Source organism: Typha angustifolia, chromosome 15 (assembly GCF_048772165.1).
Source record: "Typha angustifolia cultivar Huaian chromosome 15, ASM4877216v1, whole genome shotgun sequence".
Classification (NCBI taxonomy): Eukaryota; Viridiplantae; Streptophyta; class Magnoliopsida; order Poales; family Typhaceae; genus Typha; species Typha angustifolia.
The window spans coordinates 2658463-2684870 of record NC_133253.1 but is presented as its reverse complement, the minus strand read 5'-3'; the positions used below and the strand labels follow the sequence as shown (position 1 = coordinate 2684870).

Sequence of the window (26408 nt, the reverse complement as noted above, 5' to 3'; positions counted from 1 at the left end):
ATTGTTTGTGTGAAAAAGATTGAAAAGGACATTGAAGATAACAAGGATAACAGATCTAAAATTGAAGGCATCCATTAGGAAAGCAACATGTGTCATAACCCTGCCGATATGAGTACTTATGCCCCTCTTTTGTGGGTTTTGTTTGTTTCCTCACCTTTCTAAACTTCAATCTCTTTTCCATCTCCTGCTTCTCTTTTATTCCGACCCCCACAAACTACATCTCTCTCTGTCACTTCACTTCAGGTGTGTGTGTGTGTCGAAATATGACATAGGATGAGGGACCTTTATATCCTCAGAGCCAGGAGTGGCTTGAAAGAGTTGCATCCTTATCCATCCTCATCTATGGCAAAAAGCATATCACATGAAACGGTCTCTTTCCCTTTCCTTGAAGCACTACTTCCTTTTGTCACAGTGCTAGCTTTTGAGGAATATGCTTGTCTTTGCCTTTGGAATGTATAAACATTGTGCTGCCATGCAACGCCATTTTTGAAGCTACAACCATATCAGCCATCACCCTTGGAGGAGAAAAAAAAAATTAAATGAAAAGGTCCCACAAATGCTGGATATTAGTGAGACAAGGTGTACACAGACTTACTCACTGTGGTGCAAAGGAAGTATGATCAAGAAACAAGATATATAGTAGATGTTCTAAGTCTTCCCCAATCTCAAATTGATGAAGATCACATCAGAAAAGGTTTTAACTATGAGGAAATTAATTTATTAGCAAATCATAAAGCCCACGACAGACTTAGCTACTCGAAGTGGGACCTATGACATTGCAACATCCCAGAGTTCATAGCATTAGCAAAATTATACAAGCACAACATGACTGGAAGCTCACGAAAAATTTACTTGGGCAAACCGATCAGCATTTAGATGTGTCAGATGAATACAGAGCTACAAAGAGTTGCTGGAGCACTATTATACGCACCCTAAACAGAATTATACAAGGAAAAACATACACTTTGACTGGCACAACATACACTTCTTTTGGAACTGACATCACAACGAGCACTCCATTCCTTACAAGATCGATCCCTTGCATGACAATCCTTTCAGGAAAACAGATGCATCACTGTCGCGTTCTGAACTCCATACTAGGATTTGTTCAATAATTGTCATTGGAAATAAAGATGCCTAAACACGCTAGGTGCTTTGTCGAATATGCTCAATAGAACAACCCTTTTTTTTATCTCTCCTTCAAAGGGACGGTATTGGACCTTCTCAACTCCCATGGTGGAAGACACCCTTTTAAGGGAGAGGGCAGGAAAAGAGAAGATGCTGACATTTGCTTCTGACACATTGAGATGGAAGAAAAGCAACTTAAAGCATTTGTCAACCTCCTTTTCTCACCATCTTCTGCTTGATAATCAGGGTCATGACGGACAGCAGAAATCTTAAGCGACTCAGGCAGAATGCAATTGCAGACAGCACCTACGGCAAAACAAGATCAAATACTTATGTATTAATCATGTTTGTTCATTGATCGACTTATAGGAATGCAGGAAAATTATTATAACTAGGACTACCATAAGTACACGAGATAGATGATTCGACAGGCTAGCCAAATTTCCTATGTATAATCCATTTAAACTCCAGATGTAAACTGTGTAATAGCTTATCCTCAGTGAGACAGAGAATAACTATGCATGTGTACAAGTCATCATTTGCAGTATAAAACTAGAAATGAAATATAAGCAGAGCTGCCCTGTACAGGTACATTAAGTGAGACAGCACCACACAATCACAGCATGAAGCTGAAGATTCTTACATGATAATAGAAAAAGATTCAATGCTGGATGAAGATTGACAAATAACTTATTGCATACGTGAGCCTTCTTAGCTAAATGAAAGGATATCACGCAAGTTAAGCATAAAGCATAAATCCAGAGAATAGAGAAACAAAAGTAATCCTCTGGTTGGAGTTTGAATATATATATCATGCCTGATAGCTAATAGGTCAGAGTCTAGATCTAGACCTAGTAGAGAGTCAATATGTAGTTTATTTTAAAAAGTAACTCTACACAGCATGCCAGTCCTTAGCTTTTCCTCTATGTTTGCTGTGCAAGAAAACAGCTAAGCTAAGCAGGTCATGGTCATGAACTGATACTTGCATATACAGAAGACTAGAGCATTCCTGAAAATAACAACATTTAAAGTTGTAAATAATAGGACAGGTGTGAAAATAACAACATAACCAATAATTGATGAATTAGAAAAACTGAATGATCCTCCTGACACTCAACTAATGCATCAAAAATATGTATACCTATCCTGGCAAGGCGATTCACCCATTTTGGAATTGAGTTCCCAGTCAACTTATGACAGATATCTTTGCAGAAATGATTGCAGTTCTTGACAATCAAATGATAGGTATCTCCATTGTAGTTTACTGATTGAAGCTCCATGAACTCTCTAACCTGCATTGGATCTAAGCATGTTGTACCCATGAATATTGATTTCCTAAACCTGAAGCCTGGACATTGACGAGGCTCAACCTCAAATACCCCACTTGTGGGATAGTCATGTGCTCCAAATGCATATTCTACACCATGAACTGCAATGGCGAAATAGAGCATTCAGAAAGGAAAGAAAGAAAGAAAATCATTTCGAGATCAACATAACTGCAAGTCTTTCAAAACAAAGTGATCCTATGAATATATTCTCAGTTTCTCGCACCATTAGGCACACAATTTATTGTCACTAGAGAGATTAAATGTTTGACATTTCATTACGGAGACCAAGTGTTTGACATTTTATTAGGGAGATCAAGGTTTCAATATTTTATTGGGAAATCAAGATAAACACAATAATCATATCTGTAGAAGAGAATGTTGTTAGCTAATCATCATATGCATTAATCAGTTGCATGCCTTATTTGTTGTTTTAGGGGATTTGCATAAGTGGATATGTGAGCTCATTCAGACAAATGGCGTCGTGAGAGAAGACAAGACCAAAATTGATGTGGTACAAAATAGTAAGAACAACATGTTATCACTTAGTACGTCAGATCCCTGATCAAAAGCAAGCTGAACAGATAAAATAAAAAATATTACCTAACCAATATTGTCGGAATTAAGGTCCTAGTTGTGCACAATTAACATCAAAATTGCATGAAATATTTGTACAATGCATTTAATAGTTCTTGCAACAGATTAACTACTGAAAATAGTATGCACAGGATAGTCAACTATCATTGGAGAAATACATGGTAGTAACTTGAACATCATATTAATCATTCACCATTCTCATTTAGACTAGAAAAATTAAGGTAGTCAACATTCAAGTAGTATGCATGATGTAAGATTGTAATTATTAGAACTATAGAAGCACACAATCCAAGACTTACAAATCAAGGATGCTAGCATTTTCTAGATGTTATCAGAAAAGGTACTCCTAAGATACTTCACAAATACAAATAAATTACTTCCTTGAAGTATACAACATCATAAATTGTCGCTATAATTTCAGGTATACCTAGTTCAGACAGTTCAGGCTACTTAGTATCTAGAGTCATACAAAGTCAATTTGAACAAGACTACTACTTTCTAACTCTTATTAGGTCCAGAAAGCTCCATTTTTAGTAGATATGTTTAAACTTCAAAATCATCAAAGTAAACCAGGACACAATGACAATGATAATGGTCCAAGCATCCAACACATGGTACTTAATTGTATTGGCTTACAGCACATTTAGCATGCTACAATCTTTTCGCAGCTTGATGGCTTTGGCTGAAAAAATAGAGATTGCTGGCTTACAGAGTTACAGTACATCCATCCACATTTTGCAGGCTCAGAGTTGGAGGTTATAGATGCATAAAGTGTAAGGCAGCCAAAACAAGCATATGGGAAATAGCCATGGAAAATCCCTCGTAAAATCTAAAATTACGTATTATATATTGGGAGTCGGTAAATCTCGCACAACTAAATTTAATTTCCTAAACAGAAAAACCATATCCTGCCTGGCTCGTGCAAATTAAGCCAATGAAACCAAAAAAAAAAAAAAAAACATTGACCTAGATTCACAATGCTGATCGAATAAAACGAAGGGCAAGTAGTACCTTCAACCCCTGAGTGAAATATCCCAAAACCTGCCCAATATACGTAGCCATTCATGGGTGTCAGATCATACACATTGAGATAAACTGGAGCATTTCCTGATGTTTGACTGGCTGACCGGACCTTGGGAAACATACAGAAACGAGGGGCGGATTTCCTGCCCAAGCGAAGCGGCACGAGGGATTTCCATCCCTTCCTTGAACCCAACTTCATCTTCCTTCAAGCAGAGTAAGAGAGAAGAAAAGAAAAATTAGGATTCATGCCCTAGCAACCATGAATAATACACTAAATTGGACGGAAACAACAACAAAGTTACATTTTGTTGACTAATATCCTCTTCTTTTAGTGAAGGAAAGTAAAGATCTTATACATGAAGAACCTAAAGAAACCCAGGATGAAAGAAGAGGAGATTGGAGTTTGGTACATCTAACTTATAAAAAGTTCAAAGACAAGGGCTGTTAAGATCGAAAAGAAAAAAAAGGAGACAGCAAAAAAGAGTCGACTTTCTTATAGTTATAGGAAATATCATAGAAGTAAATCAGAATTTTTTTTTATATATCTACAAAGCATGTTCAAGATTCAGTGCGTAAATATAAAGCTCAGAAATTTTACCTACATTCCATCAAAAGATCTTCATACAGGGCGAACCAACCAAACCCAACTCGAATGTTTGAGCAATTGAAGAAAAGAAAACGTCGGAAGCAAAACAAGAAACTAAAAATGAGGGGAAAAAAACAAAGCAGTCATCTTTTCCCAAATCCCCACCACAAAAGGCAGACCAGAAACAAACAAGAACCCAAGAACTGAAAAAAGAAATAAAAGTTCTTGAAGAAACCCCAGAAAATAGAAGGCGTCAAGAGGGAAAAGGGGAAGAGGGCGACCCACTTACCCCCCTCGGAGGAAACCCAACTCAGCAACGGAGCAGACCACCTATTCCCACATGCGAAACCGCCATGGGAGGTCCCAAAGAACAGCACCAACCCTTCCCCATCTCAATTTAAGACGCCTAGGAGAAAGGTAAAAAGGAGATCTCACGGGCCAAAATCTACTGTGCGCTAAACTGGAATCCCGGAATGCGGCATCCGAGGGAAGAAAACACAGGCTTTGGTTGGAGAATCTCCGGAGAAATTTGCCAACAAAGATCCCTCCTCTCTCCTCTCTCCTCTCTCCTCTCTCTTCTCTCTAGTCTACCAATTTGGCTTCTTTCCTTTTCTTATCTCTGGTAAAAGAAAAAATTAAAAAAAAAAAGGACAAAAGCCTTTCTCAGAAGGCGGGCTTTTTTACATTTTTAATCATTTCCACATGAAGAAAGGATTAGTGGAAGTATTAACAAGTGACAGTCGGTCAATTACCTTAAATCTAGAGCCTCTCCTAATGATTGAAGAAGCTTAATCGCGATCCAACGACTCTACTATTGCCACGTGGCGCTAAGATTGACGAGAGAGTTTAAACTTTGCTACAGTCGTCTTAGTAGCGGAATCCTATCGATTTATTACAGAGGTTTTTGGGTTTGATATTTAGTCGAAGCAGTAGTTGTACATTGTTAAGTTGATCGTAGCTTGCTTATTAGAATCATCTTGGAATGCTTTATCTAACGTATAATTAATTTACCAATTTATGACCTATTAAAAATAATTAATAAGGGAAAGGTATATCTAACACTATATTTTATGTTCTTTTAATATTTGTAAACCGAGTCATACTTATTATCAAATATTCGTAGAAACACATTAATATCGAAACCGTTAATTAAACTTAATCAAATTACTGTGTTAAATAATCTGTATTAAAAAGATTATAAAATTATACTCATCCAAGCTGTACCAAAAAGGAGAAAAAATAAAGTAGAAACAATTTAATCTAATTTGCTTTATTTTTTTTTAAATTTTGATGTCTCTTACCTAAAAATTAAAAAGAAGAATAAAATCAGCTTAATTATTTTAGGAAAATATATTTTATAATTGATGAATTATTTTTTATATCATCTGCTCATCTATGTTAGAATTTTGTTTATACATAAATTAAGAATAATATGATGTTAAACTTTAAAATTTAGTGAGAGGTTTTGTTCTTAGTTTCATCAAATACCAAAACCGCAACCTTTTTCTTTTCCCCCGTTTTATTTCCTCAAACATATTATATCGAATATGGATAGTGTAGTATAGATCACCTATCGGAATTATCAACAAACGGATGCTCAAAAGAGACTAAACGTTTGGATTCTTTACATTGTTTACTTGTTTCAGTCTTTTATTATTCCATAACTCAAATTATAAAAGAGTTAATTCTCCCTAGAGACAATTAAGCTTTAACTAATATATTAAGATGCTTAATTAAGACTTTAAATCGTGTGCATCGTTGAATTATTGCTCGCTGAAATTTACTCTAAGTTATCACACTACGCACTGCTGAGTCATTAATCAAACCGAGCTATTGAACTAAGTCATTAAACTATTAAATAATTTTCTTCATAATAATTATTTAAAATTAAAATTGATCCATGTCCGTGATCATAGAAAAGAATATCTACCAACTCTGCGAAAGTTGAGTTAGTACCTTTGTATCGTACTCTACCAAATTGCTTCCATTAGTTTTGACCGTCTTCAAACTATTAAAAAGAATAATCTTGCATCGTAAGAGCAATGATTATTTAGTTTTTCTTGGATCAAATTGATCGGGTAGTAATGGAATTATAAACATCGGAAAACAAGCAAAGTCAACCCCATCGTGTGAGTGAAATGGCCACTTCGGATACACGTCGAGGCGTGCTACTTAAACATACTCCATTAATCAAAACCATCAGCAATTTCTCAAATCCCAAAGTTGGAACTATAATTAATTAGGTTATGGATTATTCTTCAAGATTTGGAAAGGAAAGCCATTTGTTGTTATATGAGAATATAAAACAAACGCCGTGACTAGTTATCTTATCTTGTGATATTGATTTTCTTTTGTTTCTTCCTCGTTGGTTGGTTTCTTATATTATTCAAAATATTATTACTATAAAAATTAATCATCAATTTAATCTAATTAATTAAGATTAAAACTAAAGTGGTATTAAGTTCGCGCATAAGGGATGCTTTTTCGTGAATTATAACTTTTTAAATATATTTTACAACTAAACAATCACGTATATAAAATTTTAGTCAAACTTTTATAAGATAAATCACGTGACAAATTATGTATAAAATTTTATCACAGATAGAAGATATAATAAAGTTATATACGCTTTCTAAGCAAAAAAATTTAATATAAATAATATATTTATTCATAGTTAGTAACTAAACATAGACTATTGTATAAATTTATTCAAAGTAATCATTATATTTTACAACCAAATAATAAAATATAAGTAAATTTTAACAGTTGTGTATAAAATTATTCTTAATAAATTTTATTCACGAACCAAACAAAGAAAAAAAAAACAAAGATAGTAAAAGAGATTTTTAATTTTTTTTGGAAAAAAAGAAAGAAAACTTAATGATGTCTTAAACACTCGTAAAACATATTTCTTTTTAACCAAGTACTATTCCATGGCAAAAGATATTTCTAATTGCCACCGGTCAAAGAAATACTAATCTTATATAAAGCACAGAAAAAATATAAATAAAGTCCGAGGGTTACAATACAGTTGAGATTGATCTAAGTTATAATTAATTAAAGTCTAAGAATTTCGTAGAATATTTCAGTCAGCAACGAAGTATTGAAGTCGTGGCAATCGCCGACGATCACCTTGAAACTAAAAGAAATCTTCGAAAGGAGAACTCTCTTTTTTACTTTCTAGCATACTGCGCTCATCAGCGCAATTGGTGGGTGGGTAAGAGAGTTCGAGGGGGAGAAGTAGTAGTAAAACCCGTGCAACCAAGGCAGCCAGCGCCCAGCGGTAAAAAGGTACAAAGAAGAAAAGACCCACGCCGAATCAATGACTCGTAGCTTCCTCTTCTTTTCTTTTTTCCTTTTTTCTTTTCGTAACCAGTATGGGGCACGTGTCCAGCATGTGATGGATAACTTTCTCTCTCTCTCTCTCTCCTCTTTTTTATTTGTTGTTGTTTACGGGCGAAACTAATCCAATTCAGATCACCCCTGGGGCAGCAACATAGATCAAGAGTTCAATTCCTAATCCTCCCTAAACATTAGAGTTAGTATTTGATAGATTAGGAATATTGTAATCCCAAACGTTCAATCTTAGCATTTGAATCACTTACTAACTCATAATCTATCAGATAAAAGAAAAGGAGGACAACTAGAGTTTTGGTATCGTTGTTAGCGTAGTAAGACCCTCAGTTGGTTTGGGGTTAAGGTCGGGCGTCAACCAAAATTTAATAAGTAGGACAGATCAATGTCAGCTGGCATAAGCTGGAATGGATACAACTGGTATAGTGGTCATTAACAAACAAGACAAAATGACAGATAAACAATGATAAACTAGACGCAGCACTGTGACCTACTTTGGTTCGATATATTTACGTCCTCTTACTCCGCCTACTGTCCTCCTGGGCCACAGATACAGACCTGATTTGAAAGGCTATTTGTTTATCTGTTAAGCAAGCTGATTCGGTAGTGTTCCATCAAACAGTCATCAATGACTTCTTTGGGCTTGTTTAAATAAGTTCATATGTGCAAAGGGTGCTATCAAGTTTATCAAGTAGTAGTATCACATGACTTCACAAGTATGCATGTTCAGACAGGATCAAACCATCAAATGAGTATCATGTTTTATTATGTTTCATTTTCGTGATCCATAATCATGAAAAGTAATCTGACATGGATTCAGAGTGTTGCAAGATGTAGACAAATGGAAATATATGTGTGGACCTGGGCATTGTATGCGTGACAGGCAGCTCTTTAGACAATTGGACTATAATCCATTCCTGTGTTCTTGCTATATCTGACAGACATCTAATGCCTTGTATACATCTTGAACAAGTGTGAAGTAGATCTTCCGTACTTTACATCGTTCTCGAGCAAATTAAAACTTGCAGCCCCACATCAGAATGAACCAAGTGAATTAAATTCAGTCCATGCCTCCTGCAAGAACAGAAAATTATTGATCATGAGGTTCAAATATGTATCTAACTTGACAAGTACGAACTAGTAACTGCTAGATGAGAAACTAAACTTGGCTACTTTCACAGCTTACATAATCTAAAGTTCAATAATGCTTCATAAGATAACAGTAATCATTCAACCTTTTGAACACCTGCTAAACAAGCTATGCAAGAGTGGCAGCGCCCTTGATACAGGCGAAATAGGGGTGCTTCGATATTTCTGGTTTCTGCACATTTTTATATTACTTAAACTGGAACCAACGACTCTCTGATTTGTCATGAGATTACAGGTCTAACCTCTTATCAATGTCTCATTCCCTTCATCTTGTGCGACAATGTTTAGTCTATCCCCCACCCCCTCTCCTCTCTCTCTCTCTCTCTCTCTCTCTCTCTCTCTCTCTCTCTATATATATATATATATATATATATAGACACACACACATACATACATACATACACACACATATATTCTTTCTCATCTTCCCTGGATGTTTTGATTGCACATTCCCCCAGTCCATGAGCAGTGATGACCTGAAAACCATTTTAAAAATATTTCTGATAATCCCTAAAATCATAAGGTGAACCAGATGGCTTGGCACAGTAAGCTGGTTGAGCACTTCTTTTGCCACAGTAAACTTCCATGGTGAAAAGTTGAATAATCTTACAGTGTATGAGATAGGCCATTCAGTACGTGTGAAATGATAAAAGTGAAGATGGAATTTCCATTCCTAAATATCATTGATTAGCAACTAAGATTTACCTCCAAACTCATTTTTACTTTACAAGATAGAAACTAATTGCCATTTTCAAATTTAATTTCCCACACATCACATAGAAAGGCTAAGTATAAGTTATAGAGATGTATGATGCATATCTTATCAGTAAATTTCCAAGATCAAAGTTAATAATGTCCGCATAAAAAAAAAGCAATAAACTTTCAATATGACTCAAGTACCTGTAAAATGTCAAAAACTTTTTCTGCGATGTACTTTTGATGCATGGCAGCACCCCTCTGCTGGAGCTTATCTGGATGAAGACAAAGCAGTGCCTTCTGGTAAGCTCTCTTCACAGATGCTCCTTCAATAATATTAACAAGTGGAACTGGTTTCCATCCACTCTCGGGCCAAAGAATCTAGAAAGTAAGAAGAAAAAAAATTATAGTACTTAATTAGGAGTTTTTTAATTTTAAAAATGATGAATCGGAACAGATCGTTCAGAAATTCAATAAGGGTAACATTTACTCGAATTATGTATTTACACTCTACTTTTGAACTAACCTTTTGAGCTGTCTATGATGTTTAGTTCAAGGCATTTTAATGAAAAGATTAAGAACAGTCTAGATCTATAACATATCATAAGCTAGGTTTGAGTTTAGGGTTAGTCCCTAAACTCGATTAGGGGTCTCTTACTATGTTCAATAACTAAACACTATATTTTTCCTAACCACGTTCAGTAACCAAAACTTCAAAATTTAAATTTTTCTGAAATTATAATATTACCTCTGAAATAACTTGTATTTATATTTTTACAAATTTAATAATAGCATTTTTGTACTATTTGCATTACACATACTCAAATTTTCTTAAAAAATAATATTTTTTTCTTATATCACATCAAAGTAATAATGGCACCTCTATTTTATATCATATCTCATATATCTTTAATTTTCCTCCAAAATAAATATATTTCTCTTTAAAAAAGATTTAAAACTTACTAAGTCCGTAATAACTATAACATGGTTACGGGCTTGCGAGCTTTTAAGCCTGCAATAATTTACTTTTCTTTTTTAATAAAGTTTGCAATACCAAAAATATATTAAAAATATTAAAAAGATAATGTAAACCATGCGGTCTTATAACAAGAAAAATAAAATAGTAATGTTACATTATTATTTTCAAAAATAGTAGTAAACTTACATTATTTCAGAAAAATAAAAAAGAATATGTAAGCCCGCTTGTGAACAAGCGCCATTGCTCTTGTGGGCATTGTGCTTGTCCGCTTACAAGCACGTAAGCCCACAAGTCCACAATGAAAAGCTCTTTTTGATAAAAATGAATATTTTTAAAATTTATCATCAAAGTTAGAGGACATTTTGGCCCATTAATTTTATATATTACCTATTTTCCACTAAAACTGACACATTTTTCACCTTTTCACATTACACAAAGATAATAATTACATTTTAGTCTATTTTACAACCAAAAACTAAATTTTCTTAGCCTGGTTAGAGGTACTTAAACTATGACAGAAAAATGGATCCAGTTAGCCACATTCTAATAGACTCTAAATGACTAATCAACACCCACATTTGCTATTTCTCTTCTACTTTTCAGGTTTGTCTCCCTAATATCATAATACTTCTCTTTCCTTGCCATACAATTTGCTATGACACAAGTCTCCGTTACCTCCTCTCCTGCCCCGAACCTTCCCTCCAACTCCATCAAGACTTTCCGAACTACCTTCATCCATGATCCAATTTATGATATTTGATACAACCTGCCCAAGCTACTTGAAAATTTCTGCTCTAAAGCAGATGATGCGAAGAGGTGAGTGGAAAAGAAAGCTGAGTTTAACTGCTCCATAGCAGATTGCCGTAAATCTAATTTTCAAATAGCATCAATGTGGCTGGTGGCCGGCTTATAAATACATGCATAGCATTAGGGCTTGGAAGACAACAATAAATTGTTGTTATCTTGAATCAATTTCAGATAGTAGTAGCAACAATATATGATCTACAATTCTACATAATGACTTAGTTGAAATATAATCTAGCAATGACCATGGCAGACCATGCCAGAAAGCTTCCCAAACTATTGAATCAGAAAAAATCAATCTAACAAGTTAATAACACAGAGACAGGGATGAAGCTCAGTCAAAATGCATGTTAAGTAAACCAATTCCCTGCGAGAACATTCCTTTACATTATGCAGTCACTTAGCGGGCTCTCTATGCCTGAGGGAAGATAATACCTAAAATAAATATCCAGCATTATCCCTGTACTAGCAAAGTATACAGATGAATGAAAATGATAACGCACTGTTCATCTTCACCTTGCTAAAAATTGTAACAGAGTGCAAACAGATGAGAAACACCACTTCTGTTGTTTTCCAAAAAAGAAATTGAGAATTAGCACTTATTAGTTGGCTGCAAGACTCATACTCACATGTTGAAGAGTTGATAGCAGTGATCTAATATTTCCTTCTTTTCCTTTTGACCACTCTCGTATTTTAGAATCAGATATCTGATTTGCAGCAACCAGAAAAAAAAATTAGGAAAAGAACATGTAAATGCTAATTGATTTGAATCCAATTTTGCAACCTACTTTGATTTGATCTTTCTGCATATCATTTTGCATAGGTTGATCCTGATCATCAGATAATTGTTCAACCTGGTATTTGAAGTAGCAAAAAATAAAAACAAAATCTTCAGGTAAAAACATTCATCACATAACAGCAAAACTTCTTTTTAGTATAACTATGAAGCAGTATGACTATCAAATTTGCAGTAGTCTGCTAGAATGTCATGTTCTAGCAAAAAGAAAGGTACTATTAAGAAGCAACAAACAGAAAAATAAACAGAAAAGGGGGGTTGTGGGAGCAGTATTAATCAATGTTGCATGTTGTTTAGTTCTATGCTGTAATGATTCCCAAGGTAGATGGCACAAGAAACAAATGAGTATGAACTTCAATCACCAATCTTTTATTCTGTTTAATCCATGGATGGCCATGCCTGCGGCGTACTGGCACGTGGCGTGAGGGGTGCTGCATGGCACCCCTCCTAATAGTTTCGTCGCTCACCATTGACCTCGTCGTCAAGCTACTCATCGCCATCGCTCACTACTCATAGCTCACTGCCTGCCGCTCACCATCACTTCGTCGGGTGTCCTAGCTCGCCCGAGGGAGAGAGAGAGAGAGAGTCTACAAAGCAACGGTGAGAGGCAATCGGCAAGCAGTGAGCGATAGCGGCGGCGACTGCGAAAGCGAAGGTAAGCATTCCTTACCTTTTTCTCTCATTCTCTTACAGCACGTGTCGTGCCGGCCAGTGGTCGGCACGGTCCATGCCTGTGGCACGACCATCGTTGGTTTAATTCATATACATGCCACCTATTTATAAGAAAATATTAACAGGCAGCATTGGAGAAGTGAGATATAAGTTATTAAGTTCTGACAAGTACTAAATTCATAATAAGGATAATCCCACTATTGTCGCTGACCCTCACCAGGAGAGGTAGCAGCTCCTCATTATGCCCTGTTCAAGGTCTGTAGAAAAAATCATGCTACCGGTAACAACTGAAGTGTATTATGCTGATTTATGTTGAACTTCCGTCACTCAATTAAATTAGCAGAGTTTCAAATATAAATTCCAACCTTAACGGGGTAAAATCCAGAGCACTGATACAGCATGAGAGCCAACAAGGCATAATCAGAATTTTCTTACTTATATATAGGGCAATTGATGAAAAACTCAGTCGCTAAATCCAGGTGGAAAATTTGTCAGCCTGAAGTAAACATGGCTCCAATTGGTAAGATGACAAACATCACAATCTTCGACTTAGAGGTGCAATAGGCACTGAAATGCAGACCACCAAGTGCAATGACAAGAAATCCTTCTCTCAATGAAATAGAAATAGTCACCACTGGTAGCACGTGAATTAGACATAGATTAGTGAATTTGGTCCTTTAATCCATAAAAAAGACATCTACGTCAGAATGCACTAGTATATCCAGAAGGCAGGAGCACTGAAGGTAGAATTCTCACATTCAAGGCTTGGGATTACCTAATTTGTAGAACGACAATAAAATCCCTAAGTTGAAGGAATTCTATTAAGCCCATGAAGGGTCCATTGGTTATCAAGGAAAAATAAGACTAGTTTTATAGCAATTTCAAGATTAGGCAATCCATGCAAATTGACATGCATCTGTTATCTGCTTTCATATGCTTTTCATTAGCAATGTTATAGTGATGTATAAATCAACATAGAGGAAAAGTTAAACATACCAGGCATTCCTCAAGATCTTCAAAATGAGATTCCTCAGCATCTACTGCATCGGCTAATAAAGATACAAAATTTCAGAAGTTAGACTCCTAGAAGCTTACACATGAATTTACTAATGGGAATAGCATAAAAACTTATATTACAGGAAGATATAAAAAAATAAAATAAGATCAGTAGCTTCTATGTCTGATTCTTTGCTCAGATGTAAGAGTTCCTCAGGTTTTTATTTTTCCCTAAAAGATAGATGTAACAAGAGATGAGAGCTATCCTTCTCTATTTCATGAAGTCCTCCGAGGTATCAGCTCAGCAAGGAAGTCCATTATGCTTGACTCTGAAGCAGCAATAGCTTAAACCTTGCAGTAATAAATGATCTATGTACTAGAAGTAAAAATGGTGCCAAATTAGAGCTATATTCACTTACTGTTTTCCTTTGTCTCGGTTTCTCTTTTATCTTCTCCAAACTTCTATCTTGACTTTTCTACTCTATGCTACTTCCACTACTGTGCAGGAAATGAATGATCAGTGGACTTTAAACTTATATTAAAACAGTGTTCCACTATCCATCAAAAGGATCTATCGAAAAACTTTACTTGAATTTACTTTATTTCTATTTTTTTTTTCCAGATCCTCATACTGTAGGGTCTCAATAACAGGAGATTTCAGCAAAAAGAAGAAAAAGGATAGCAAGGATGTTAGTTTTTGACTTTTTTCCTTCATATATTTCTAGCATAATAGCATTACTCAAAGAAGTTGAAACGCCATCCATTTAATGTAGCTAACATCAAATTCTTGGCAAGTTAAAACTAACTAGATTTGCATTTCACGCTTATTCAGGTTTAAAAGAACTAACCAGAGCATGATTCAAATGTTTCATTCCTTTCAGGAGAAAGGTCATTGATTCGATGGACATCATAACTCATATTAGGGAACTCTTTCTCCATCTTCTCTAGCGCTTCATTTATCTGAAATAATTAGAAGCTACTCAGGCAAACATGCTTAATTACAACTTACAAGTAGGGTATTGATAGTATATGATTATATTTTTTGAGAAGATGGTGAACGTACTGGAGAAGAGATAAGTGGAAATGCGCTTTTATCATTCATTTGTGTTGTTTTAACTTCCTCATTTTCCCTGAAATCAGAAGCACTAACTTGGTGTTCAACTCTGTTTTTGGTCCTACTTTTTCCTGTAGACCTTTGATCTCGAGCTTCCAGTGTGGGTTTTCGCTTTGGCGAACCTTCGGTATTGAATATTCTGATAAATTCTTTTACCTTTCCCTTCACTTTGGTCCCAAGCACCTTATCTTCGGAAGGTTTCTGGGTGTCTCGCTCATTAGGCCTAATTTCTTCCATACGAGGGATTTCCCTCCCTTCTTGCTCCTTAGATTTTATATCATCACTAGAATATTTTATTCCTCCAGAGAAACCTTCCACGTCTTCATCCTGTCTAATCATAGACTCACTTCCTATAGCCAAAAGGATGTATGAAGCATGTAAGATTAACTAAATTAGAAAGATCAATCATGTTTAAGTTGTGCAAGTTGGCAATGAGTTACCTAGTTTTTCAACACCATCTTTGAAAAGCTGATGAAGATTCTTCAATTTGGATTTTGTTTTGTCAGGAAAGGCAACAAGAACTTCTTCATTAATGTCATTGTGTGTACCTAATAAAAGGGAAAAATGGACGAAAGATGTTAGGGCATATGTCATCATGCTGTACGTGTTGGCTTAGAAATTAAGCATCAACAATAGCAATAAAAAAAATTAACTCCAGAAGACCTGATTGTTTAGTTACTTCACTCCGAAGGTACATCCTCTCAAACTCAGCTGGTTGAGTGTCTTCCACACTTGATAAACCTGAATTATCTTTTCTTTGCATAAAGACATCATTTCGCAACTTGTAATGTTCATTTTCTGTTTGGCTTTTGGATGCTCCCGTGTTAGTAGAAATATTATCATCATCGGCAAGCAGGTCAATTCCTTGTATGACCACTTCAGGAAATCCCCTAAGTCCGCTTACCTTTTCACTTCTTTCATTTGGAGTATATGGTAAGATTAGTGAGACTCCTTTGCCTGCCCACTTATATATAGAGAAATGGAATTGACTGCTGTTGATGTAGCTCTCTAAGCTAGATGCAAATCTTTGAGATTGACTTTCCAAAGAACTGGCAGTATTAATAGAGTTTGGTTTATCTCCATTACGAGAAAATAACCGGGATAAAGAGCTATAGCGGAACAGGCCATGGGTATCATTTCTCAAGTCATCTTGTTCAACAACTGGTCGAGTTGGTAAATTGGACATGGAAGTATATGGTGAAGAAGGAAAACTATATGCATCAGGAGCTCCATCCTCATTTTTATAGAGAACATGCCGAGTGGGAGAACCAAATGTTTGTTGATCTATGCCTTTGGCCAACTTCATGGAGAGGCTGGGAATATTAAAAGTTGATGTCAGAAATAGGAGCAAAGCAACTGACATAATAAAAAAAAATTATACAGTAGCAAACTGACTTAATTACCTTAATGTGTATAATAACCCAGATTAGAGCTTGTTGAGAGGCAAGAACATAAGTGAGATAGCTAAATTAATGACAAGGATATTACCTTATGCATAAATTTATTCCAAATCTTTAGTTGCATTAATTCTCTCTTTGGATGGAACAACCTGTATGGATAAGGGTGAAATTGTGGTATGGAAGGTGGGAACTCAGATACACTACTATGTGAAATTTGAGAATATGTGTAGTATTACAAGTGTATGCTGGATGAAACAATTAAAGCTGTTCTCTGAAAAATTTGGTACAAAATCATTTGACAAACTTTTATGTATATCAGGATCAAGACTTGTTGGCAGCATGTACAGATTCCTTGATGTACAAATAAATCAGCAAGTTGTCATGCAGAAATCCTCATCCATGACAGACATAGACATAAGAAACGGAGGGGGAAAAATAAAATATTCGTTACAACAATGAAACTGCAGACCTTGGAGTGTTCAAAATAATGCAAAAGATATCGAAGTTTAGAAGAGTATAACTAATATTCTAGAATAAGAGGTAGCATGGTGCTGAGGCTGAGGTGGCACAATCTAATGCTTAGGAAGACTACCTTTTGAGATAAGGGGATAAATATATCAGAGATTCGCCATTCAATAAAGAGATGCCATTATATGAATCAAGTTTAATCACACAATTAGAGTATCTTAAGTCTCATGCTACAGAAATAAAAGTTAATTTCCAAAATTTCACATTTGTAGCCAAAATAACGTTTACTAACATAAGCAAATAATAAAATTAAAGCCAAAAAATATTAAAATAACAAACAACTACAGAAAAAAAAAAGAGGGGAAAACTTGATCTGTGCAGGCAGAGATGCACCTCCCACAAAATGACTCATACCTCGGCGGCAAATGTTGGCTCGGGCTGAGGACCCGCGAACCGGGGGACGAAGAGAAAACATCCCGATCAACCCTCTTCGGCGTCGAACACGAAGAATCGCTTCCCGGAAATATATCGCTATAGAAATCATCGCCCAGATTTCTTCTCCTAATCGGACTATTGATCTCCCCGAAGACCGGCTTCTCCCCCAAACCCGACCACTGCCGCCGAGACCCCAAGCTGTCCTTCCTAATCCCCCTCTCTCGCGACGACGGGTGGGAATCGAAAGAATCTGGATCCGCTAAGCTCCGGCGCCGCTCGTACAGGGAAGGCCGCCTCGGCGGGCCACCGAACACGTCCTGGAAATCGACATCGGAGCTCCTCTTCGAGTAGCCGATGGTGTGATCTCTCTCCAATATCTTCTCCATAGCAAGATCAAGCAATCAAAATCGCAGCATTTGAACAATACTTATAACGAGATCGAAAAGTTCGGATTCGCTGATCCGGAGACGAATTGCGGTGGAGAAGAGGAACAAAGCTTGGGGTTAGGATTAGAATTGGGGTTGGGCCCGGGGAATCGATACATTTGTGGACGAGGAGAGAGGAAAGAGATGGCATGGGGTTGGAGTGGAAGACGAAGGGAGGAGAGGTGGGTTCAAGTACACATTATCTCGACCACAAAGTGGCCTATTATACTTTCTCATGGCGGGCGGAAGCCTTCACTTAAATCTACTTAACTTTTGCAATTAAGTATAGCCTGCACCCTTTTTTTTATTTTTAATTTGATAGACCATCTCATGGAAATGGCTAAACAAACCAACAATCTGAGCGTTAATAAAAACCCTCATAGCTCCATCAGATGGCGACGGATGGGTCCCGCCAATTGTCTACGTGTCACATTTAGGATCACATTTGCATGGTCCTTTGAGTAGGGCCTTGTCGGGTCAACCATGCCATGGATCCACCATGCATGCATGGCATCGAGACCTGCTCCATGATGATGGCTAGTTGTGTGAACTGATGGAAGTGACTCGTGTCAGCGTGTAAAGCACGCTGACTAGGGAAGGAAATTAAAGAAGACTGACGTCACAAGAATATGTTCCAATTGTGGGGCCAGTCTATATCTCCTCCGTCCAATCGTATGATTCAGCGATTAACATATAGAGACATACATACTGGTCTTCTACGTAAGCTATGCATGTAAATGCCGAGCAGAGGTTTCCCGTTTGTTTGTGAGCCGTGCTGATGTGCAGAAAGCTTTTTCAATTTGGTTGCTGCGTTCCAACACTAACCACTAGCTTTTAGTCTTTTACCTAAGAATTAATAGTTTACATATGCAATTATGCATGCATGGTGTAAGAGTAAGACTGCTTGGTTATACATATCAAATGTCATCAGTAGTAGTATATTGTCTATTTTGCGGGGCTACCCAAGCAAAATACAAAATCGAAGTAGCTTACTACAATTGAGCACCAACTTAAGTGGATCTGACTGAATGAGAGGTGATGATCCTAGACCCAAAAGGCGTGTAAGTGCGGTCTTTACAAAAGCCTAAAGGCTGGACGGATAAAGGATTCCTAAAGGATGAGACATATAGGCCAGTACACAAAAGGCTAGGGTTTAGCAAAAAAAAATACGTATGACTTTTATGACGCTGATCTCCACCAAGGCTAGCTAAAATTCCCATGACAATAAAAGAGCGGCAATGATGGGAACAACATGTGTCTATAATGCAAAATTATTCTCATCATGCCTTGCTTTACTCACCATTTAGTGATCATATTCAAAGTATATCTTGTTGGGGGTTCAGCCCCCTTTGGGTTTTAGGACACGGCTCCTACACGATATGGGGAGGAAGGAAGGCTCGCTAGCTTGTGCCTCACAAAAGCAAGGGGTTGTCAGATTCTACTAGCCAAAGCCATGTAGAAAGGTGACCATCATTGCCCACTCAAGAAAAAAAGGCAAAGTGGCCAGACATGCATGGCATGGGTGAGGAAGCAACGTTGCTATGCTACATGCTGATGAGGTCCCCCAGCTAGCTAATGTGGTATAGTGGATACTTTGGATATGTGGTTTAGCTTTGGGCTTTGATTCACCCTCATCTTCTTCTTTTAAGAGATTTATAGATATATCTATATAAATATATTTACATATATTGTGGCATTCATTCTTGTGGATTTAGCAAGCCAGGTCCCGTCTCTGTTGATAGGAACAACAGAGTGCCTATTAAGGACCATTAAGATCGTCTAAAACTCAGGCTACACAGAATTCGTATGCATCTGGATATTTGGAAGCTAGCGACTTAATAGCAGAGGTTAGAAAATAGAATCCTGTGTCAGTAGCTTAAGCACTACCAAGGGCTCATAAAAATCCCGAAAGCAGCGGCTTCTCCTTGAAGCCTAACGAGATAAAAGAGTCCTTTTGAATCATGTCGCCCATGTCATGTGCATTGATCACCAGATGCATGCATCCATCCGTCATCCCTCGCAACCAACGTACGTCTACCATATAATCCTCCGCGTTGTAACTGCAGAAACCCCCCCTACTCCTCTTAATTAAGAAACCGGACAAAGAAGAGATCAGAAGGCAGAAGGAGATCAAGGAGAGGGAGAGAGAGGGAGAGAGAGAGAGAGAGAGAGAGGTGAGAGTCCAAGAAAGGCTCATGAAGTCTTTTAAATCACTCACAACCACTGATCAATTTTACTACGAGCCAACCTCCGTCCTCGACCCCAACCTGACATCCAGCCCGGCCTCCGCCGTCACCGCCACCACCACCACACCCCCTAACCTCCATCCCCTCCCCCACCACCACCACCTCCTCCCTGCACCTCCACCAACCGACGATTGGGACCCAGTCGCCTGGCTTCTCTCCGAGAGGGACGACGCCGACCTCCTCAGGCCCCCTCTCATCCCGCAGTCGTTCGATCCTAACACCCAATTCTTCAACCCCTTAGACGACTTGTTAGTCTCCAACTCTTCTCCTTCCTTTGATCGCAATCATCTCGATTTGCTCCTCCAAGCTGCTACTTATATTGAGTGCGGAGATTTCGCCTCTGCTCAGGGGATATTGGCGCGGCTCAATTATTATCTCCAGAGCCCCTCGGGAAATCCGATACAACGCGCCGCCTTTCACTTCAAGGAAGCGCTTTTATCCCTGCTTCCTCATAACCCCTCGGTTTCGGAGCCGCCCCTCTCCGCCGCTCAAATCGTCCGACGTATTGGAGCCCACAAGGCCTTCTCCGACCTCTCCCTCATCCCCCAGTTCGCCAGTTTCACCGCTAACCAGACACTTCTAGAAGCATTCGACGCCGCCGGAGCTGCCGCCTCCGTCCACGTCATCGACTTCGACCTCGGCCTCGGCGGCCAGTGGTCGTCCTTCTTCCAAGAGCTTGCCGCCCGAAGCCGCACCACCCGACGCCCGTCGCCGGCCATCCGCCTCACAGCCGTCGTTCCCGACGAATCTGGGGGCCCCGAGGCAGCGCTCGCAGCTGAAAACCTCCGGGACTTCGCCCGCGGGCTCGGCCTCCGACTCGCTGTCGACCTCGTCCTTGCTGCTTCGCTCTCCTCTCTCCGCCTTGCTACCGGAGAGCCCGTCGCGGTCGTGCTATCTCCGGCGATCTTCCGATCCCTAGGCGGCGCTCCGGAGTCGTCCGCTGCGCTCCTCCGCTTCGTCCGCAGGGCATCGCCGCGTGCCGTCGTATTCGTCGACGCCGATGGCGGTGGAGGCGGAGGGAATTCTCTGCGCCAGAGCATCGCCGACGGGGTGGACTACTATGCGGCAGTGATGGAGTCGGTAGAGGCGGCGGCGGCGGCGACCGGCGCGGGGGACGAACCGGTCCGGCGAGTCGAGAGGGGAGTGGCCCGGCCTAGGGTTTTCGGATCGGTTTGTTCCTGGTGGACCCTATCCAACTCGAAGCCGTGGGCAGAGTTGCTCTCGGATTCCGGATTCGCGAGCATGGCGTTCAGCGAGTTCGCCGAGTCGCAGGCCGAATGGCTCGTGCAGCGTGCTCCGTCGGAAGGATACCACGTGGCGAGGAGGGATGGGTCCTTAGTGCTGACTTGGAGGGGAAGGCAGCTGGCTGCCACGTCAGCGTGGAGGTGTTAATGGAAGTGGCCGTCGTTTTATTTTTAGTGCCCTTTGTCGTTAGTGGGTGTTTGGTAATTTGGCTTCTATTATTGTTGTTGCCTTTTTTTTTTCTTTTTTTTTTAATATTTAAAATATGTAGGTTGAAAGAAAGAGGTGGTGGCAAGTAGCTCTCTTTAATTAATGGATGCAGTATATATTTCAATCTTTTTCACGTGAAATGATTGACAATTAAAACCGGATGAAACGAAGCGGTCATCAAAATGCAAAGTCGACTACATTGTACATAGCTTATTTTGTCTACTTTTAAGACTTCTTTTCTACTATTTTAAGCCTGCAGTTAAAAACCTGTTATCGTGTCAGTAAATTATTTTCAGGCCATTGACTTACCAATATAAGTTATTAAATTAAAAATGATTTATATAGATGTTTATTCTTAAAGACTTTACCAAAAATTTATTAGTTTTTTAATTTCTAAGTAAATTTTTATATTAAAATTCTTTTTCTAAAGGAAAAAAAGAATTATAGGCCAATCACCACGAGTTCAACATGTTACGGAGGGAGGAAACCTCTATCTTAGTCTCTTAGATACACAAAAATATAATTAATTTTGTAATTCTAAAAATTACAAGATAAAACTTGAATATCATGATCAATAGAGTTTTACAATCCACGATGCAGGACAAATATTATTAACAATGTTGACCAACATCAAAGAGTCCAACTTCAAACAGATATTTAGAAGTTTTTTATCTTCTAAAAGAGCTTAAGCATAGCCAGCACAGAACTAAAAGTACCACACCGAACACATGCGAGGACTCCCACAATATTTAAGTTTTGAAATGTAATGAACATGTAAATATTTTCTGACAGGACTAGTTTGGTAAAAAGAAAAAAATATATATTAAGATGCGATGTCTCATGTCTTTCGAGAAGGTTCGGAGGGGTGGGCCGTGGTACAATAGTTCCACGAACCGTGATTAATTAATTAAAAAACTCCAAGAAGATTCAGATGGTTGGGAGGAAGAAAACGTAAAAAATGGTTTCTACAATCCCTTGGTCATCAGCCCGGCCCACTTTAGAAGCCCATGTTACTCTGTCACTCTCGATACGCTCGAGGAATTCTCACCCGTCTCGCATCAAAAGTCGTGCTCGGAGTAGTAGGATAAGAATCCAGGTCCTGCCTCCGTCCGCATCCGGAGACGTGGTGCCAATCCGCGTATTGACCTACAACCGCATACACGTCTCCAGTCGCCATCCCCATGCCACGTGGGGTCCATGCGCGTGGGCCTCTCCGGCCACCCCACGTCGCAGGGCTGCCTCGGAGTTCTTGCCACCTCCCTCTCCATATTTAGAAACCTCACTCCTCCTGTCTCAAGAGTGCAAGGAGTGGGGTCGATCTGGCCGTCTGGGGGAGCGAAATGGCTATGAAGGCTTTCGTTTTGGTATTACTTTTGTTTCTATGGGAGCTCTCTGTCGTGAATTCCGAGGAGGCCCCCAGCTTTGGTCCTCTTGTGGTGGCCAAAGAGAGCAGGAGGATCATGGTGAACACTGAATCCGGGATGATCGCAGCCGTTGATGTGCAGGATGGGTCTAGGGGTGCTTATCACCTACAGTTCATTACCATGGAGCCCAGCTCCTTGTTTCTCCCTGTGCTTCTCCACACCGACATGGTTTTTTTTGTGCACACAGGTATGCACAGTGCTTTTTAAGCGTCACTGCATGATGCCACTGTTAATCAGATGAGGCCACTTCGGCAAACTAGTGAAAATGCAGGGTGTTATATGCAAGTTTCAATCTACTTGTTGATTAAATTTTGTCGCAGGAAGGGGCAGGGTGAGCTATGCGGGAAGAGATTCCAAAGAATCCACCAAATCTATCGATGTGGAGCGTGGGGATGTTTATAGACTGGAGCAGGGCACAGTCTTTTACGTACAAAGCTACCCTTCTCAAACGAGAGAGAAGCTAAGGATTCATGCTATCTTCAACACAGTTGACCGGGAGAACCTCTTGGTATACTCCTCTTTCGCTGCTATTATATTCGTTGCTTCCCCCACCCAAGTCCTTGCCTTTGATTGGTTGTTTTTGATACTTCGTGGACCAAATTGACAATTGGCATGCATGCAGGAGCCATCGTTTGGACCTTATTCAAATATCACTGACTTAGTGCGGGGTTTCGATGAAAGAGTTCTCCAGATGGGTTTTGGGGTAAGTGGCAGAGTTATTTTAACATTGTATGCATAGCAGCGGTAGAGTTAAAAGTAATTTGTTCTCCTTTATCGCTAAAAGGTTTCTGAAGAAGTTATACGAGACATCAAAGGGGGTGAGAGGACTCCGTCTATCCTACCTTACACTCGTGGGAACGAGACAGAGAAGCCAAATTGGAAAGAAGGGGTATTTGAAGCTCTAATTGGAGTTAGAGATCCAACTTACTTCATGAACAAGAAGAAGAAGACTAAAACTAGGACATTCAACTTCTACAGCAGCAAGCCAGATGAGGAGAACTGCTATGGATGGAGTACAGCGGTGACCCATAAAGACCTCCATGTCTTAAAGGGCTCCAACATTGGGGTGTTCATGGTGAATCTAACCACAGTAAGTCATAGGTTTGCAATTACATTTGGCCTCCTGAACAACTCTTTATTCTTGAATTGGATTAAAATACTTTTATATCTCTACATGTAAAGGGTTCTATGATGGCGCCTCATTGGAACCCAAAAGCCACCGAGATTGCCATAGTGGTCCGAGGGCAGGGCATGGTTCAAGTTGTTTGTCCCACAGACCCATCTGGGCAAAGGAGTGGCACTTACAAATGCGAAAATTCATTGTTTAGATTGAATGAAGGAGATGTCTTTGTTGTGCCAAAGTACCATCCCATGGCTCAGATATCCTTCAACAATGACTCCTTTGTGTTTGTGGGATTTAGCACCAATGTGGGTAAGAACCATCCTCAATTCTTGGCAGGGAGTAGGTCAGTGCTTCAAGTCATTGACAGGGAGATCTTGGCAATATCCTTCAATGCTGCAAACACCACAGTGGAGGGGATATTAGCTTCTCAGAATGAGGCTATAATCTTGGGTTGTACCTCATGTGCTGAAGAGTTGGAGAGTAAGATGGAGGAGGAGATTCAGAGACAGAGGCAAGAAGAGGAGGCAAGGAGAAGGGAGGAGGAGGAAGCTAGAAAAAGGCAGGAGGAAGAAGAGGCCAAGAGAAGGGAGGAGGAAGAGGAGGCAAGGAGGAGAGAGGAGGAGGAGGAAGCAAGGAGGAGAGAGGAGGAGGAGGAGGCAAGGAGGAGACAAGAGGAAGAAGAGGCGAGGAGAAGAGAACAGGAGGAAGAAGAAGCCAGAAGAAGAGAGGAAGAGCAAAGAAGGCAAGAAGAAGAAGAAGAAGAAGAAGCTAGACAGCAGGAGGAGACAAGGAGAAGAGAGGAAGAAGAAGCTAGAAGAAGACAAGAGGAAGAAGAGGCCACCAGGAGAAGAGAACAAGAAGAAGAGGAGGCTAGAAGAGAGGAAGAGCAAAGAAGGCAAGAGGAAGAAGAAGCTGCTAGACAGCAGGAGGAGGAGGAAGCAAGGAGAAGAGAGGAGGAAGAAGCTAGAAGAAGACAAGAGGAAGAAGAGGCCACCAGGAGAAGAGAACAGGAAGAAGAAGAGGCTAGAAGAGAGGAAGAGCAAAGAAGGCAAGAAGAAGAAGAAGAAGAAGAAGAAGAAGAAGAAGCTGCTAGACAGGAGGAGGAAGAAGAGGCAAGGAAAAGGGAGGAGGAACAAGGGAGGGGAGAAGGAGGAGGAGGAGGAGGAGGAGGAGGAGAGGAAGCAACCAAAACAGAAGAAGAAGAAGAAGAGAGAACAGAGTGGGGAGAGGCAGTAGAGATGGGAGTTCTATCAATGGGAATGCTTATTTAAGGTTTAGCAAGTGAGGTTTCTCTTTGAAAGTTGAGAATAATGACGTATGTTGGATAGAAGTTTATGCGAGTCTCTGTAGCTCTTGTTCTAGTATATTTTGTATTCTTCTTTGTTTCCCTCTATGTTCCCTTGTTCGTATAAAAATTTCTCCTGAAATGAAGTCATCTTTGTTGCACTGCGGTCGTAAATATTGAATATTCTAATAAGATGACCACTTGTTGGGCTTGGGGAAGAATAGTCGTCCAAATAGTTCTGAGCCCATTACATCACTAGGCTGGCCTCAAAATGTTCAAACTCGGCCCATATGGGTTCCATCCCATCTCAAACTCGCAGTCTCCTCGCACTCGACGGGAGATAAGAGACAATAATAGTCATCAATGGCGACGTACTGTGTGAAAGCTAAAAAGACCATCCATTCTCCTTTCTCTCAGTAAAAAGGAAGCTATTATATTATTCTGGCTTTCAGTACCTTCATCGTGTATTTGTACACTTCTTCACAGCTCGTCTAGTCTTTTCAATTATTTCACCTAATACATAATTTCCTTCTTCCTTTCTTTTTTGGTATATATCTTATTTAGTTAATTAATATGATATCATACTTATAAGTTGATAGAATCTAACTATTGAGTTATATATAGGATTTATCTGGGGAGCCCTTCTAGAAAGTATGTAGCAAATTCTCGATACAAAGCACCCGCCGCCCTTTTTGTTGTTAGTCTAAAGTTTGATGACCATCGTGTTCAAACTTTCACTAAATCCATAGACATCGACGTCTTTTAAACTGTAATAAAGAATAAGTAACATGGAATAAGGATAGAGATGGGGATAGCATTTGGCACCGTTAGTTGTGCCAATTAAGGAGCTTCGTCCTTGCTTTCTGTGCCTTGGTAACGTGTTGAATAACTCCTCTTCCCTCCTCTATCTTATCCTCCTCATCCATACATT

At 39.2% G+C, this 26408-nt stretch overlaps 4 protein-coding genes across 8 annotated transcripts; 2 read left to right on the top strand and 2 right to left on the bottom strand.

The window, feature by feature from the left end:
* Positions 1–847: 847 nt before the first annotated feature.
* LOC140778215 (deSI-like protein At4g17486) lies at positions 848–5259 on the bottom strand. Of its 3 annotated transcripts, none has more exons than XM_073122822.1 (4): positions 4949–5259; positions 4062–4272; positions 2270–2557; positions 848–1434 (listed from the first exon to the last, which is right to left on the bottom strand). In XM_073122822.1, the coding sequence occupies exons 2-4, from the start codon at positions 4270–4272 to the stop codon at positions 1190–1192; spliced, it is 744 nt and encodes a 247-aa protein (XP_072978923.1). In that variant the 5' UTR covers positions 4949–5259; the 3' UTR covers positions 848–1189. The 3 variants fall into 3 exon arrangements, with proteins under 3 accessions (XP_072978923.1, XP_072978922.1, XP_072978921.1); XM_073122821.1 differs by having other exon boundaries at positions 4062–4276; positions 4949–5258; XM_073122820.1 differs by lacking the exon at positions 4949–5259 and adding an exon at positions 4672–4925 and having other exon boundaries at positions 4062–4276.
* Positions 5260–8721: 3462 nt separating this feature from the next.
* Positions 8722–18158, bottom strand: LOC140778200 (J domain-containing protein required for chloroplast accumulation response 1). 3 transcript variants are annotated; one of them, XM_073122795.1, is made up of 10 exons: positions 17502–18157; positions 15883–16532; positions 15660–15767; positions 15169–15569; positions 14954–15065; positions 14106–14158; positions 12430–12495; positions 12271–12348; positions 10063–10239; positions 8722–9087 (listed from the first exon to the last, which is right to left on the bottom strand). In XM_073122795.1, exons 1-10 carry the CDS (start codon positions 17906–17908, stop codon positions 9049–9051), a joined length of 2091 nt encoding a protein of 696 aa, XP_072978896.1. In that variant the 5' UTR covers positions 17909–18157; the 3' UTR covers positions 8722–9048. The 3 variants fall into 3 exon arrangements, 2 of the variants coding, with proteins under 2 accessions (XP_072978896.1, XP_072978897.1); XR_012107162.1 differs by lacking the exons at positions 8722–9087; positions 10063–10239; positions 14106–14158 and having other exon boundaries at positions 12274–12348; positions 17502–18158; XM_073122796.1 differs by lacking the exons at positions 8722–9087; positions 10063–10239; positions 12271–12348; positions 12430–12495; positions 14106–14158 and adding an exon at positions 14187–14603 and having other exon boundaries at positions 17502–18158.
* A 1984-nt stretch (positions 18159–20142) lies between these two features.
* LOC140778557 (scarecrow-like protein 15) lies at positions 20143–21585 on the top strand. The gene has a single exon (XM_073123347.1). The coding sequence runs from the start codon at positions 20143–20145 to the stop codon at positions 21583–21585; it is 1443 nt and encodes a 480-aa protein (XP_072979448.1).
* Positions 21586–22569: 984 nt separating this feature from the next.
* LOC140778201 (vicilin-like seed storage protein At4g36700) lies at positions 22570–25573 on the top strand. Its single transcript, XM_073122797.1, is given in 6 exon segments — positions 22570–23256; positions 23390–23577; positions 23692–23772; positions 23854–24159; positions 24252–25346; positions 25348–25573. Coding segments are annotated over 6 exon segments (2022 nt in total). The 5' UTR covers positions 22570–22985; the 3' UTR covers positions 25429–25573.
* The last annotated feature ends 835 nt before the right edge of the window (positions 25574–26408 follow it).

Coding starts and splice junctions, on each gene's coding strand:
- LOC140778215 (XM_073122820.1), bottom strand. Junction 2,558..4,061: donor ATTTCACTCAGGGGTTGAAG/GTACTACTTGCC, acceptor TCGCCATTGCAG/TTCATGGTGTAGAATATGCA. Junction 1,435..2,269: donor GAATCGCCTTGCCAGGATAG/GTATACATATTT, acceptor GTTTTGCCGTAG/GTGCTGTCTGCAATTGCATT.
- LOC140778200 (XM_073122795.1), bottom strand. CDS start 17,908: ATGGAGAAGATATTGGAGAGAGATCACACCATCGGCTACTCGAAGAGG. Junction 15,768..15,882: donor TGAAGTAACTAAACAATCAG/GTCTTCTGGAGT, acceptor CCCTTTTATTAG/GTACACACAATGACATTAAT. Junction 10,240..12,270: donor TGCTATCAACTCTTCAACAT/GTGAGTATGAGT, acceptor CTTACTTTCTAG/ATTCTTTGGCCCGAGAGTGG.
- LOC140778557 (XM_073123347.1), top strand. CDS start 20,143: ATGAAGTCTTTTAAATCACTCACAACCACTGATCAATTTTACTACGAG.